Consider the following 16,814-nt stretch of genomic DNA (forward strand, 5'->3'; position numbering starts at 1 on the left):
TGATCGGATACTCCACTTGCCTGTTCAATACACCATAGTGGTAGTACGAAATCTAATTCAATCGAATTCATCGAGAAATGAAAGTTAAATACATGTTAATAAATATAAATGGTTGATGAAGTCATAGTGAGAATAGTATGGTCTTGTTCATCGCCAACTATTAGCAGTATTTGTTGAATTCAATTCACGTGCAATGCAAGCATAGCGACCAAATATAACATATTTATCATTACTGTTGTTCCTCACCAACCGATGGAATTGATTTCAGTAGTATTTATCTTATCAAAAGAATTTCAATAAACTTCGAGGTCATCTTTGGTTAGACATACTACTCACTCACCTCAGCATGTAATTTTTTCTCCTGAAAAACATAATTATTCATTATTCGCAAGGCATTTTGAGTAAGAAGCTGATTTTGTTTTCCCCTTAAAAGAATAGGAGCTGAAACATTTCAGCATAGACCATTCAAAAATGACATTACTAAAGCATCTTCTTTTTACTTCATTTTTTTCAGGATCAAAGAGTACCAGACCATCAAAGCTTTTGTTAAATGCGCAAGCTAAAATTCCTAGTTTCATCCTGTTTATCTATAATGCAGAAGAAGTTAAAATCTAAATTGTAGTTCTGTAGAAGATAAAACTCCAAGGAAACAAGTATTTATGACCAAAAAAAAAAAATCCTAACAATGCTTTAAATGGCAGATTTGACTGTACCTAGACACTGGTCCTCTCTTTCTCTTCCCAATTTGGATTTGCATGAGTGCATGAACCCTAAGCTTATTTGCCGAAACTGCTGCCACCCACTGAATTAAATCTACAAGTCTCATACATCAACTAATTAAAACCAATAAGAAGCCCAAAAATGAGAACCGATTATTACAATGCATGACCTGGTCTCCATGGAACTCGAGGAGAAAGAAATTACGCTCGTTTAAGTTCGCTGCTTCAATGCACTACATTTCCTTTTCTAGGGATAGGTGTAAATTTCCACCGAAATGTAAGAAAAGTGGCAAATTCGAAGGAAAAGTCAAAAAAAACTCTATTCGGAAAAATAGAAAAGGAAGCTAGCTAGAGAAGCCAATCTAATGGCGATAGAGATCTTGCCACCGAAACTTGGATCTCACATCTCTCTTCCAACTTTATGCTAGGAAGAGGCTCCAAGATCAAACTTGGAAAGGTGACACCTCCATTACTTTTCAGATAAAGAAATAAAATGGAGGTGAAGAAGTGCTGCATGCTCGGATCGCCGCCATGCAGCCCATCTCGTAAAATGGAGGGCTCTTGCTCATCCGAGAAACGGAGAGCATCGCAATTTGGGATGCCAATTAAACACGCCGGGTCGGGAGATTGCTCATGGGGTATTATAGCATCGCTCGTCTTCCAAGTCCTCTTCTCCATTTTCAGTTCTTTTTCAGAAAACAGGAGCAATTTCTCGAGGAGAAAAAAGAGAGAAGGAAAACCGATCTAATGTAGATGGAGAAGGAGAACAAGCACCTTCGGAGGCAGCTGCGGAAGGAGGGCATAGAGATTTGCGAACAGGTTCTTCATCTTCTTCCATCTCTTCCTCTCAGTCCATATGTGCATCTCATGATCTGATTCACCGTCGCCTTTTCCCTCATGGATCCCGCCCTTGGCGATCGACCACGGGGACTATTCGAGCTCGATCCGGGAGACTTGATGGCCGGCCTGCGGTCGCCACACCTAGCTCCAGCAAGCCAATCCTAGCTCTAGCTCAAGATATTCTCAGGCCGAATGAGTCTAATTAGAGCTGAATTTCAAGCCAAAACACGAATTACTCTAAAAACATGCAGTTCCCTTTTTATATATAGGGAGACTCACGCAGATGATCGAAACAAATTAGACCAGTTAGAAAGGATATCATGAAGCCAAATCGAGGTTCTTTTTTTTTTTTGGAAGTCAGATCTAGCTAAACTCAGCATCTATAGGTCACAAACAGAACACAAAACATGGCATGGGTGCATGGTGCACAGTCCAAGTCCAGCCCATTTTCAATCTCCACACAAACAAAGAACTCCAATACATGCTTAAACATCCGAATCCTTCATCCAGATTGTCTGCATCATGCATACATAGATATATATATATATATATATATATATATATATATATATATATATATATATATGATCCGAAAACAACCAAAAACAATTAAATTATAACGAGCAAAAGCAATGTGCATTGTGCCATTGCAACAATTAAACTAAATCCGATCCAAAAGGGAGACCACCTCTCCCATGGTAGGCCTCTTCCTCGCGCTCTCATCGGTACACTTACACGCCACCTCCAAATACCCCTTCACTTCTTCCTCTCGCACCCCTTCCTTCCCCATGTTCCCGTTCAACACCTCCATCCCCCTCCCCTCCTCCACCATCCTCCTCGCCCACGCCACCAGACTCACCTCCTTCCCGTCCTCCCCTCGCCGGAGCAAATTCGGCCGCTCACCGGCCGCCACCTCCACCATCAGCACCCCGAAGCTGTAAACATCCGCCGCCACCGTCGCCGCCGTCAGCCCCTCCTTGTACTCCGGCGGCATGTACCCCATCGTCCCCGCCACTTGCGTCGACACGTGCGTCCGCGCCGCGTCCACACGCCGCGCCAGCCCGAAGTCGGCGATCCTCGGCCCGAAGTCGGCGTCGAGCAGCACGTTGCTCGACTTGATGTCCCGGTGGATGATCCGCGGCTTGCACTCCTCGTGGAGGTAGGCGAGGCCGGCGGCCACCCCGCGGACGATCCCGACCCGGATCGGCCAGGGGAGCGGGAAGGAGACCGAGTCGGACTCGTGGAGCCAGTGGTCGAGGGAGCCGCGCTCGTGGAACTCGTAGATGAGGAGGCGGTCCTCGCCGGAGACGCAGTAGCCGAGGATGCGGGCGAGGCGGGGGTGGTTGAGGCGGCCGAGGGTCTCCATCTCGGCGTGGAACTCCCGGAGGCCGTGAAAGGCGTCGGGGGAGAGGCGCTTGACGGCGACGATGTTGCCAGAGGAGAGTCGGGCCCTGTAGACGAACCCGAAGCTTCCGTCGCCGATGATGGCATCGGCGGCGAAGCCCTTGGTGGCGGCGGCGAGCTCGTTGAGGGACATGTGGTCGAGGGATGGATCGAAGGAGGCGGTCTCGTCGGCGGCGACGAAGGAGGAGGGGGGGCGGCGAACTGGGAGGGACGGCGCCAATGACTGGAGGCGGGATTCCGAGTCGCGGCGGCAGAGGAGGAGGATGAGGGTGAAGAGGAGGGAGACGACGATCGCCGAGGCGGCTATGGCAGCGATCCAGGCCGGGAGAGGCATCACCTCCGTGGCGTGGTGGGAATCCGAATCCTTTCCTGTCCAATCGATCGAATACTGGAAGAAGAAGAAGAGGATTAGGGTTGGGGTTAGGGTTAGAATTAGGGTTTGGTGGGAGAGTTTTTGACTACAAAGAGGAATGAGAGGGAGATGCCACTGGAAGGTGAGAGGTAGGGGAGTTTCCTGATATCTTTCCTTGCGCCAGTTTTGATTCGGCGGTCGTCGCTTGGAGTCAAGCGCGTTGCCTTTTCTTCTCACTCCTCATTTCGTCTCCGGCCTCTTATCCATCTTCTGGATGGTATATTTCTAGAATTTTAGGCGACAGTTTATGTGATATATGATGTGGCCGCGGGGGAGTATCATATTTTGTGTCGCATATGGTGACCGAGGGTTTCTTTATACTTTTTTTCTTCTAAAAATCTGTGGGTCTCCGGTCAAATTTTGATTTGGAAAGTTGGTGTTTCGAGAGTTGAGCCAGACTCAGGAGACTCGCTCAGAAGTTGGATGGCTTCCAGACGGTACACGTATTTTGGAAGATAAACAGGACAGCAGACTGGGTCGCCTTCTTCGTCGCTCGGTACTCTGGGAGAGTTGCTCTGGACATCTATAGAAGAGATTTCTCCCTCTTTGTACTCTTTACTTTCTCATGATCTGGCAGGATGAATTCACTTTAGAGCTATATAATTTGCCGTTTTTACTAAATTTTTTTTTGGGAAATTTATACCTTATACTATATATAATATATAGCATATGATGCATGTCACTATTTACAACGTCATTCATCAAACGCTCTTTTCGGTTATATATGTACCGTGCAAATGACTTGTGATTAAGTACATTGGGCTATGTATTAAGCATTCCCTTTTATCCTTATCGCTTCCGATCGCCGCTCCATAAACCTCGCAATTTTGGGATCTTGTTTAGCGTTTAGGGCTTGGTGAAGTATATGTAAATGAAGAGGGAGATTGCATGTGGAGTCCGGATATGGTTAGGGCAACTTTTGAAGGCATATTGGGTGCATGTGATTTGTTGATCAATGATCATGATATCATGATTTATAATTATTGAAAATAAATGTTGTATGTGAAAAATATATAAAGCTAAGTGCTTTATTAAACAGCAACTTTATTAAGATGCACGACGTTCACCTTGTTGTCCACTTTTCAAGTGATAAAGAAAGCCCCATAAATCTAAGGTTATTTTAATGGTTGATTGGTTTCTTCGGTCCTGGAGTAGAAAATTTTGTGAGAGTAAGATTCCCTGCTAAACCTAGAGTACATATTCTCTCCTAAGCCTCCCAACTCTGCCAAAGGCAGTTAGCTCCAACTAGAAATCTCTGCAGAGTTAAAATCCAACTAGCCTTTGGTCACCAGCCCAATCTTCTTGAGCCAAACTCGGGCTTCCAATAATGAAATTCCTATAAAAGCAATGGAACTTATTTTTATATTCGGACTAAAAAAAGGGAAGTTATTTTAAAGCTTTTGAAATAACTAAAAGATGGAGATAATTTTTTTTTCAAAATTTGTATCTTTTTAAATTAAAATTTTCAACAAAATCTCGATCACCAAAGATATTTATCGAAAAAAGCACAAATCCTCTGCAGTAATCCTTGATGGTCACTATCAAAAGATGGACGGCCATCAAACAAGATGGACGGCGATCAATGAGCATATATTATCTCATGAGAGCGGCTATTGAGCACTGCACAACATTGCATCGCAGCCCATGCCCTACTAAAAATCCTGGTTATATCAAAAAGGCTAGTGTACACATTCTACCGCATAACTTCAAATTAAGGGCATAGCAAAGCTCGATGAGTCGCATTAATCGGTTCTTCTCACTCACATTTAGAAGAACAATATTTAATTATCTAATTTTGATCATCATCAAATCAGAGACTGAGACTGGTTGAACTATCTCGTAATTTCTTCGAGGCCTCAAGAAGAATGTTACGCTTTATTTAAACTATCCTTCATCATTATTAATACATCTAATAACATTGTCATTTATATAATTTACTACACCAACACTAGGCGAGATAGGTGGAGTGAATATTATTTTGGGTAAGACAAAGGGGTTCCATCACGGGGGTGTAACACTCGAGTGGGGATTTACCAATGTCTTCCATCTACCTCAGTTTTCGGTGAGAACAAAGACGGATTCAAACCCCACTCACCCTCTATCCTATTCCTATCCCCTATCTTTCACCACTTGACCCAAAACCAGGTCACCGAATAGTTGGGTCTAGCACCAGTAAAACTAGCGTATTGAAGCAGAAGTCCTTCATGTTTCAACCCCCGTCTCTGGCCTTAGCGGCAGAAAGTAGAAAAAAATGAAAAACAATAGGTTTTTGATCGTCTTCTTACCAAGTTGATGAAGATTTGAAGAATCAGTTTGATCCTCTGTATCAGTGTTGTTATCAAAAGTATAATCTGAATCAAAGTTCGGTGGTACAGGACCAGTATTTTAACCCAGCATTTGATAATATAATTGGAATTAGCCTTGATTCAATAGAATCCAGAAATATGATGGTCCCAAAGCTTGACTTCCACAAACATAGCCACGAAAATATATTTGACTCGGCATCCTGATAGCGATTGAAAATGAGAAAAAAATGAACCCAGGATGACTTTTATAAAGGAATAGCATACTGGATAAATTTCGGATACTTTTGTGATTAGGATTGAGAGGTACATCCCACTTAATATTTTGCTTCCAAAGGATACAATACGACTCCTTGAATAACATGGGAACCATGGAAAACAATGTATCCCACAGTAATACTTTCCCCGTTACAAGTAAAAATCTCAGTGACAGCATGCTTGCAAATAACTCTGCATACAAGCTCAAAATTAACGGACAACAATCAACCAATTATTATTATTGTTGTTATTATTATTTTGGTAAATTAGAAAAATTATACCATTCTACTATAAATACATCTATGTGAGTTAGAAAACAAAATATTCGAAAATAAAGATGTTAAATCAGCTGTAGAATTTCATAAGCTGTATGATTGGCTATATAAGATACCATCTAATCTGTGGTATTAGCTTTCTTATACACACAAGAGGTTTCAAAAGAAAGCAAAGAGACTCTATCATTAACCAATATGAGATTTTTTTGGGATTACTTGAATCAAAATATTAAAGGTAGAACTTTTGGAAGCAGAGCATATTCTTGGTGTGCTCGAGTTTCTAAATTGACAAGCTAGATAAACAAGAAGGTTTATAATCAAAGGAATGCCATGAGGCATGCTTAACATCATGATAAATCTATATCTTATGCAAATGGAATACTAAAAATGGGTAACTAAACTTAAATATAAAACAAAAAATCAAAACAAACAAGAAATAGGTTTGATATTTGATTACACCTGACAATGTTTTAATTGCATCTTCCTCTAGTCTATCATGATATTTAATGGCCTATTTGTTTCTGATTTATTGGGGTATTTGATTGCATTTTGTTTTCTAATACATTTGATATTTGATTGCTTTTTTATTTCCTCATATATTGCGATTTTTGATTGTGTTCTCTTTATTTTCTTTAGTTTTTTTAAATGGAAGACATTTTAAAATTCAGATAAGGTTAAGTTCGTCTTAAAAGTTGAAAGACAGAACCTATAGAAGAATTATTTCAAAACATCAACCCAACTCCTTTTCTAATACAATATAGAAAAAAATATAATTTTAAATTTTGGAACATTGGCCTATCAACTTTTTGGACGAAATTACTTTTACGCTAATTCTAAAATGTCGAAAAAAAAGAAAATGCAATCAGACATCACTATATAAACAAAAATGCAATCAAATATCATAATATATTAGGGAAGGAAATGCAATAAAAATCTCAATGCCCAGCATATTAGAAAAGAAGATGCAGGTATGTTAGGAAGGAAGTTGCAATTAAACATCACAAACAATTTATTATTTGTCTTCAAGATTTTTTTTAAATATTCGGTTCAAATTTTGTGTATTCCGTTTGCATAACTTCGGAGATCAAAAAATTAAAATATAATAGATATGGTCTATAATTATGTGATGTTTAATATCTTATCAAAAAGAGCATGCGATGCACATACTATTTGGTAGTTTGAAATTATAGACAATCTTAAAGGTCTTATAAACAAAACATAATTAATTGGCAAAATATGGAGGGCATTAATCTATTTGCCACTTGTTGCCACTAAAATCCGACGTGATCTCAACATTGAGTAGGCTACAGGGCTGGTGAGCTTGGCGGGTCGTCTGTTCAGGTTGGCAGGATTGACATGGGGTCACTGCTGGTCTCCAAGCTACTAGCCGGGTGATGTCAGCCATACTTAGGCTCTGTTTGGAGGAGCTGTTGGCAGCAGAGCTTTTTGAAATAGAGTTGTTGGAAGTAGAGCTTTTATAAAAAGTTGTTTGATGTTTGGTAACTATTTGACATTTTAACATATGTTTGGTAAACAAACTGAGAAAGTACTTTTGCATGACAAAATTATCATAAAGAATATTGCATAGTATTATACAACAGAGCATAATAAAATATAACATGTATTAATATATAAATATATGATATAGTATAATATTACTGTAATGTAACATAATATTATTATAATATAGTAATATAACATTGTATACTATAGCATAATAATTTAATATAATATTAAAATTATTAACATAACATATCAATGTGTTATGATATAATATAACATAATATTATATTTATAGTATAATACAATAATAAAAGTATAAATATTATAATTATTAGGGTACATTAATTTTTCATAATATAATATAATATTAAATTATTTAACATAATATATTAATGTATTATGATATAATGTAATATAATATTATATTTATAGTATAATACAATAATAGGAAACAATACTACCTTTTCTTGCACAGAAGGGAGCCTGATCCATGGTAGGGTTCTTTATTAGAGCTCTAGCAGATTTTTAGGTTTATAAAGAGACAAAGTATGAATTTTGTTATATTTTATTATAGGTATTTTGGTCAAAAAACAGCTTTCCAACAAAGCTCAAAACAACTTTTTTGGAAAGCTCCAAAATGGAGCTTCTTCCAAAGAAGCTAAAACATCTTCCCTCGAAATTTTTACCAAGTACTCTTTTTCATCCAAAAGTGTTTTTAGATGGCCAGAAAATGCCTTTGGCTTTTCAAAAGCTCCCCCAAATGGGACCTTAGTTTGGCGCTCCTACGTCTGATTTGACTCGAAATGAAAAATATAGAAGTCCACATGCCGGAAGGTGCTCGTTAAAAGACTCTCAAATGCCTAAATTAGATGCTAATCTTGGAGAACATAGGATATTGAGATAGTGAAAGGTAGCAAGACGATAGGTTATAAAAAAAACTTACTTGGAGAGTATTTGGGTGTGCTTTATATGGATGAGGGCTAGCGTCCCTTGCCGAGCAAATCGGACATATGCATTGGCCGTTATGGTAACAGGCCACACATCTCGTTCAAAGATCACGGTCGTTTGGATAGTCCGTACATCTCGCATATTATAGGCCAAACTGTTACCGGCTAGAGAAAAGTTTGAAATTTGAAGAACCCTTTCCACGTACTTTAGATCAACCGCATAGTGGGTTCTTGGATTGCCACGTTAGTTGTGGCAGATGTATTACCAATACCTCCTCCAAGGAGAAGGAAGGCGAAATCGGTAGAGATCAGAACACCGGCCCCATCCCCTTCCATTGCTACCAGTTCACGGATCGGTCTGAACCGTAATTCTCGGACCGGGCCCATGACGGTTCGCATAGAACCACGATTGACCGGTCTAAAGAATCTAGTCGAGAATCTAGACAGATCCCCCGACACGACCGGAAAAAATCCCTTGGAGAAACAGAGCATCTAGAAAGAAGGAGAGAGGGTGGATTTCAGTCCTCTTCTTTCAAGTCCTCTTCTCCATTTTCGGTTCTTTTCCAGAAACCAGGAGCAATTTCTCAAGGAGAAAAAGGAAGAAGGAAAACCGATCAAATGTAGATGGAGAACAAGCACCTTAGGAGGCAGCTGCGGAAGGAGGGCATGAAGATTTGTGAACAGGTTCCTCATCTTCTTCCTTCTCTCCCTCTCAGTCCATATGTGCATCTCATGATCTGATTCACCGCCACCTTTTCCCTCATGGCTCACAACCTTGGTGGCCGAGCTCTTCGACGCCTCATCAAATAAGACGCACCATATATGATACGTAAAAGCATATTATTTGATGACCATCTATCTTCTAATTAATGATGGGTATCGAGCACTATATGGACTCTATAGCAGATGAAATAAGCATTTTATATAAAATATATTATTTTTTCAATTTATAATAAAACTATTTTTTTTAAAAAACTCAAATTGTAAAATATATATATATATATATATATATATATATATATATATATATATATATATATATATATATATATATATATATATATATATATATATATATATATATATATATATATATATATATATATATATATATATATATATATATATATATATATATATATATATATATATATATATATATATATATATATATAGATAGATAGATAGATAGATAGATAGATAGATAGATAGATAGATAGATATATATGTACATATACATACATATATACATATACATACATATGTATACATATATATGTATACATATATATACATATATATGTATACATATATGTATACATATTGATGCAGGACCATAATGAAACCCAGCCGTGGAGCCATGATTAGGAGTTCTTTTTGTTTTAGAATTATGATTTGGTTGAATCAAGTGTGGAGTCTTTGTGTATTGCTTAATTAAGTTTGTCTTGGGTTTGGTTCAAGTTGGGATTAGGAGTCTTGTTGGTTTGGGTTTAGTTTTCTTTGAGTCTATTTTGATTAGGACTTGATTAGGGATTTAGGGTGTGTCGTGAGTCATATAAAAGAGGGGAAAGGAGCCGCCATCCTCCTTCTTCTTCATTGTTTTCCCATGAATTAAAAAAAAAAAAAAACAGAAACTTTGCAAAGCTCTGTTAAGAGCCCAAACCCCTGTTCTTCTTTGTTTGGGTGATTCAAGCCAACAGTGGAACAGGGACATCATCTTCTTCACCTCGCCTCTCCCCGCATCATTTGGTATCAGAGCGAGGATTTCCCTGGTTCGATGGCAGATGGCGGTGCGGCGAGTGCTCCTTCCGGTGATGATGATCGTGGGATGCCGGCGTTGTGGGCGGCCGTCCGCGGCTTGGAAGGAGCCGTCCGTGACATCCAACAAGCCCTTCAAAGCATGCGCGTCGACATCAACCGGGAGCGACTGCAAGCCCGTGAGGATCTCCCTCACGGTCCACCGGTGCCGGCACGGGATCCACCCCACCGACGTCAGCAACGGGTTCTTCCGGAGACGTCCGACGAGGAAGAAGAGGAAGCGGTCCACGGGGCGTTTGGTGGACCGCGACTGCATCCAGGTGACTTCGGCTCCGTTGGGGGCGAACGGGCCGGAGGACCCTTCGAGCGATGCTTTCCCGACGGAGGAGCGGCTAACGACGGCGGCGGGGGGTAGCGTCCAAGGAGGAATCGGCCGGAGGCGTTCGACCACCGGCGAATCCAGGTTGGGGACGGCGTCTTCAGCGAAGCCAATGAGTTCCGTGGGCAACGACCCTGGGGAAATCAAGGTCATATGGGCCGCAGGCGTGATGGATTCGACCGAGGACTTAACCGTGGAGATTTGGCTTTTGACGCTTGGCCCCTTGATGAAGATGCAATCGCTGACGAAGTGCAGGAGCCATATCCACGGATGAACAGGGCCTATGCAGGAGGGAGACATATGGAACCCATGAGAAATAGGTTCCCTTGTGGCGCTCGTGACAGGGGCTCCCCTGATTTCAGATTGAAAGTAGACCTCCCTGCATTCAACGGCAATCTCCACATTGAGGGATTTTTGGACTGGTTGGCCGAAGTAGAAAAATTTTTTGATTATATGGAGATCCCAGATCAGAAGAAAGTGAAGTTGGTCGCGTATAAATTAAAGGGTGGAGCATCTGCATGGTGGGATCAACTGCAACATAACCGCCTACGGCAAGGGAAGATGCAGATCACCACCTGGCGCAAGATGAAGCAACATTTGCGTGGCCGTTTTCTCCCGCCTGACTACGAGCAGGCGCTCTACCATCAGTACCAGAACTGCCGACAGGGCCCCCGGACGGTGACCGAATACACTGATGAATTCAACCGCCTCAATGCCCGCAACAACTTGTCAGAAACAGAAAATCAGCAGGTGGCAAGGTACATTGGTGGGTTGAAGCCAGCCATCCGAGATCAGGTGGATTTATATCCGGTGTGGAGTCTGACGGAAGCTACAAGTTTGGCCTTAAAACTAGAGGCGCAGGCGACACGAAAGGCACACCAATTTCAGCCCCTGACTAGAGCATCATCCTCGCGCTCCACCATGGCAAAGCAGAAGACTGTTGAAGGGGCGGCCACCTCGAGTCAACCACCACCGATATCCACATCGAGAGGAGCCGGAAATTTCAGCAGGCAGCAGGCGGCCCCAAAAGGTAGTGGCAACCCCTACGAGAGACCCATGCCTATAAAATGTTACAGATGTCAGGAGGTTGGGCATCGGTCTAACGAGTGTCCGAGGCGACGGCCAGTCCACGTAGTCGAAGCTGAGGATGAAGAAGAAGTGCCACAGGAGGAGGAGGATCATGAAGAGGGGCAGACCGACGATGAAGACGTCGAGGTGACGGCGCCGGATCAGGGAGTTCCGGCCTCCTTTGTAGTTCAGCGAATTTTATTTGCCCCGAAGAATGAAGAAGAATCGCAACGCCACAGCATCTTCAAAACTTGCTGCACTATCAACAAAACTGTGTGCAACGTGATTATTGATAGCGGCAGTAGCGAAAACATTGTTTCCTCCGCGTTGGTCCGTGCGATGGAATTGAAGACAGAAAAGCACCCGTCTCCTTATAATATTGGATGGATTAAGAAAGGAGCTGAAACGAGGGTAGAAAATGTATGCAGGGTGCCCTTGTCCATCGGGAGGTACTACAAGGATGAAGTGGTATGCGATGTGGTGGATATGGATGCATGTCATGTTCTACTCGGGCGTCCATGGCAGCATGACACAGATGTTACATTCAGGGGCCGAGACAACACATACTTGTTCCGATGGCAGGGTAGGAAAATTCTGTTGGTGCCCATGAAAGAGAAGCCTACCTCCAAAACTTCTCAAGTGGAGGGGAAGTCTTTCCTTGCAGTTTCTGGTGCGCAGTTCATGGCGGAACTCAAGGGGGCTGAAGAGGTTATGGTGTTGATTGTTAAGGGGACGGAGATGCCTATCCTGCAGCAGGTGCCCGAGGAGTTCAAAGAATTGTTGACAGAGTTCAAAGACATCACTCCTGCAGAGTTACCAAATGGACTACCTCCCATGCGAGATATTCAGCACCATATTGATTTGGTGCCTGGTGCAAGTCTTCCCAATCTGCCTCATTACCGCATGAGTCCCAAGGAGAGCAAAATTCTGCAGCAACAAGTTGAAGATTTGATCAAGAAGGGGCTGATCCGGGAGAGCATGAGTCCGTGCGCGGTGCCTGCACTTTTGACGCCGAAGAAGGATGGGAGTTGGCGTATGTGTGTGGACAGCCGTGCGATCAACAGGATAACAGTAAAATACCGGTTTCCCATACCCCGTTTGAATGATATGCTCGACATGTTAGAAGGAGCCAAGGTCTTCTCCAAAATTGACTTACGAAGCGGCTACCATCAAATCCGGATTCGCCCTGGTGATGAGTGGAAGACGGCGTTCAAGACGAAGGATGGGTTATATGAGTGGATGGTCATGCCTTTTGGCCTATCCAATGCACCGAGCACCTTCATGAGAATAATGAATCAGGTACTAAAATCATTTATTGGAAAGTTCGTCGTCGTCTACTTTGATGATATTTTGATCTATAGTCGCAATGAAATTGAGCATAAGGAGCACTTGAGAGCAGTTTTGCTTGCTTTACGGGAGAATCAGTTGTTTATTAACCTTAAGAAGTGTCATTTTGTTACAAAACGCTTGGTGTTCCTGGGATTTGTTGTTGGGGCTGATGGCATACAGGTTGATGAAGAGAAGGTAAAGGCAATACGGGAGTGGCCGATTCCTACAAATGTTAGCCAAGTCCGCAGCTTTCATGGGTTAGCGACATTCTATCGGCGTTTCATTCGGAACTTCAGTATCATCGTCGCTCCCATCACCGAATGCATGAAGAAGGGCCAATTTCAATGGAAGGAGCAGCAACAAGCAAGTTTTGAACTGATAAAAGAAAAGCTAACCTCTGCACCAATATTAGCATTACCGAGTTTTGAGAAGCTATTTGAAGTGGAGTGTGATGCTTCTGTGGTCGGCATAGGGGCTGTTTTGACCCAAGAAGGACGGCCCGTGGAGTACTTCAGTGAAAAACTTAGTGAAGCATGGCAAAAATGGACAACCTACGAGCTAGAGTTCTATGCCATCATCCGGGCGTTGAAGCATTGGGAGCATTACCTTATTCAAAAAGAATTTGTTCTGTACAGCGACCATCAAGCCTTGAAGTACATCAATAATCAGAACAATTTGAACCGAATGCATGTTCGATGGGTAAGCTTCTTGCAGAAATTTTCCTTTGTGTTGAAGCATCGGTCCGGGCAGCAGAATCGGGTGGCAGATGCTTTGAGTCGACGCAATGCTTTATTGACTACCATGCAGGCAGAGGTCGTGGGGTTTGAATATTTGAAAGAGTTGTATGCAGAAGATGAGGATTTCCAAGATGTATGGGCAAAGTGTACAAGTCATCAAGCAACTGGAGACTTCAACATTCAGGATGGCTATCTATTTCGCGGCAATTCCTTATGTATTCCCAGATCCTCATTGCGAGAGAAGCTGATTAGAGACCTTCATGGTGGCGGTCTTAGTGGGCATATGGGTCGGGACAAGACCATTGCCAGTCTCACGGAAAGGTATCATTGGCCGCAGCTGAGAAGAGATGTTGGAAAATTTATTCAAAGGTGCTATACTTGCCAGACAGCGAAGGGACAGTCGCAAAACACTGGATTATATATGCCTCTACCTGTGCCAAATGCTATTTGGGAGGATCTGTCGATGGATTTTGTGTTGGGACTTCCCCGAACACAGAGGGGTGTAGATTCAGTCTTCGTGGTGGTGGACAGGTTCTCCAAGATGGCGCATTTCATCCCTTGCAAGAAGACATCAGATGCATCCCACATTGCAAGGTTGTTCTTTCGAGAGATTGTTCGATTGCATGGAGTACCACAATCTATAACATCAGATCGGGATTCCAAATTTTTGAGTCACTTCTGGCTTACTCTTTGGAGGATGTTTGACACTTCATTAAATTTCAGTAGCACTGCGCATCCTCAGACTGATGGACAGACAGAAGTGGTTAACAGGACACTGGGTAATTTGATCCGTTGTATTTGTGGGAGTACCCCGAAACATTGGGATTATGCCTTGGCCCAAGCAGAGTTTGCCTACAACAATGCTGTCCATAGTGGAACCGGAAGGTCGCCTTTCTCCATTGTCTATTCAAAGGCACCAAAGCACGCATTGGATCTGGCGCGCCTACCGAAAATTTTGGAAAAAAGCGTGGCTGCAGAACATTTGGCAGAGGAGGTTCAAGCTATACAGTTGGAGGTGAAGAAGCGCCTCGAGGACACAAATGCTAAATACAAATCAACGACAGATAAGCATTGAAGGCACAAAGAATTTCGAGAAGGCGACATGGTGATGGTTTTCCTGCGCAAAGAAAGGTTTCCCGTGGGAACTTACAGCAAATGGAAGCCAAGAAAGTATGGCCCATACAGAATCTTGAAAAAGATCAATAACAATGCTTACGTTGTGGACCTGCCAGATGACATGGAAATTTCAAAGACTTTTAATGTCGCTGATATCTATGAATACCATAACCCGGAAGAGCGGTTATATCCAGATGAGAACTCGAGGACGAGTTGTGTTCAAGTGGAGGGGACTGATGCAGGACCATAATGAAACCCAGCCGTGGAGCCATGATTAGGAGTTCTTTTTGTTTTAGAATTATGATTTGGTTGAATCAAGTGTGGAGTCTTTGTGTATTGCTTAATTAAGTTTGTCTTGGGTTTGGTTCAAGTTGGGATTAGGAGTCTTGTTGGTTTGGGTTTAGTTTTCTTTGAGTCTATTTTGATTAGGACTTGATTAGGGATTTAGGGTGTGTCATGAGTCATATAAAAGAGGGGAAAGGAGCCGCCATCCTCCTTCTTCTTCATTGTTTTCCCATGAATTAAAAAAAAAAAAAACAGAAACTTTGCAAAGCTCTGTTAAGAGCCCAAACCCCTGTTCTTCTTTGTTTGGGTGATTCAAGCCAACAGTGGAACAGGGACATCATCTTCTTCACCTCGCCTCTCCCCGCATCACATATATATACATATATATGTATACATATATGTATACATATATATACATATATATGTATACATATATGTATATATATATATATATATATATATATATATATATATGTGTGTGTGTGTGTGTGTGTTTTTGTATGTATATGTGTGTGTATACATACATACATATATATATATATCTATATAGACAAAATATAATTAATTGACAAAATATGGAGGGCATATATCTACTTGTCACTTGTTGCCACTAAAATCCGACATGATCTCCGCATTGAGTAGGCTACAGGGCTAGAGAGCTTGGCGGGTCATCCGTTCAGGTTGGCAGGATTGATATGGGGTTATCGCTGGTCTCCGAATTGCTAGCTGGGTGATGTTAGCCATACTTAGTCTGGCGCTCTTAAATCTGATCTGACTTGAAATGAAAAATACAGAACTTCACTTGCCGAAAAGTGTTTAATAAAAAACTCTCAAATGCCTAAGTTAGATGCTGATCTCGGAGAACATAGGAGACTGAGATAGCGAAAGATAGCAAGACGATAGGGTACAAAAAACTTACTTGGAGAGCCTTCGAGTGTACTTTATATAAATGAGGGCTAACGTACCTTGTCAAGCAAACCGGACATATGCATTGGTCGTTATGGTAATAGGCTGCACATGTCGTTTGAAGATCACGACCGTTTGGATAGTTCGTACATTCGCATATCATAAGCCGAACTATCACTAGCTACTAGCTAGAGGGAAGTTTGAAATTTGAAGGATCTTTCCACATATGTTAGATTAACGGCATGGTGGGCTCTCAGTAGTTGTCCTGCAGCTATGCTCTGAGTTTTTATTCGTTGGATTGCCATGTTAGTTACAGCAAAGGTATTACCAATTAAGATAAGTGTAAAGATTTAAAGTTTTCCTCCTCCAAGGAGAAGGAAGGCGAAATCGGTAGAGATCAGAACACCGGCCCCTACCAGATCACGGATCGGTCTGAACCGTAATTCTCGGACCGGGTCCATCACGGTTCGCATGGGACCACGATCGATCGGTCTAAGAATCTAGTCGAGAATCTAGACAGATCTTCCGACCAGACCCGAACCGGTTCCCCTCCCCTCCCAAAAAACCCCTTTGAG

The 16,814-nt window shown here is 42.0% G+C and overlaps 1 protein-coding gene across 1 annotated transcript; it reads right to left on the bottom strand.

Moving 5' to 3' along the window:
* Window positions 1–1,880: 1,880 nt before the first annotated feature.
* Window positions 1,881–3,750, bottom strand: LOC103703254 (putative serine/threonine-protein kinase). The gene is given in 3 exon segments (XM_017841818.3): window positions 1,881–3,128; window positions 3,131–3,203; window positions 3,205–3,750. Coding segments are annotated over 3 exon segments (1,074 nt in total). The 5' UTR covers window positions 3,298–3,750; the 3' UTR covers window positions 1,881–2,220.
* Between the last annotated feature and the right edge of the window lie 13,064 nt (window positions 3,751–16,814).

Source organism: Phoenix dactylifera, chromosome 10 (genome assembly GCF_009389715.1).
Source record: "Phoenix dactylifera cultivar Barhee BC4 chromosome 10, palm_55x_up_171113_PBpolish2nd_filt_p, whole genome shotgun sequence".
NCBI lineage: Eukaryota > Viridiplantae > Streptophyta > Magnoliopsida > Arecales > Arecaceae > Phoenix > Phoenix dactylifera.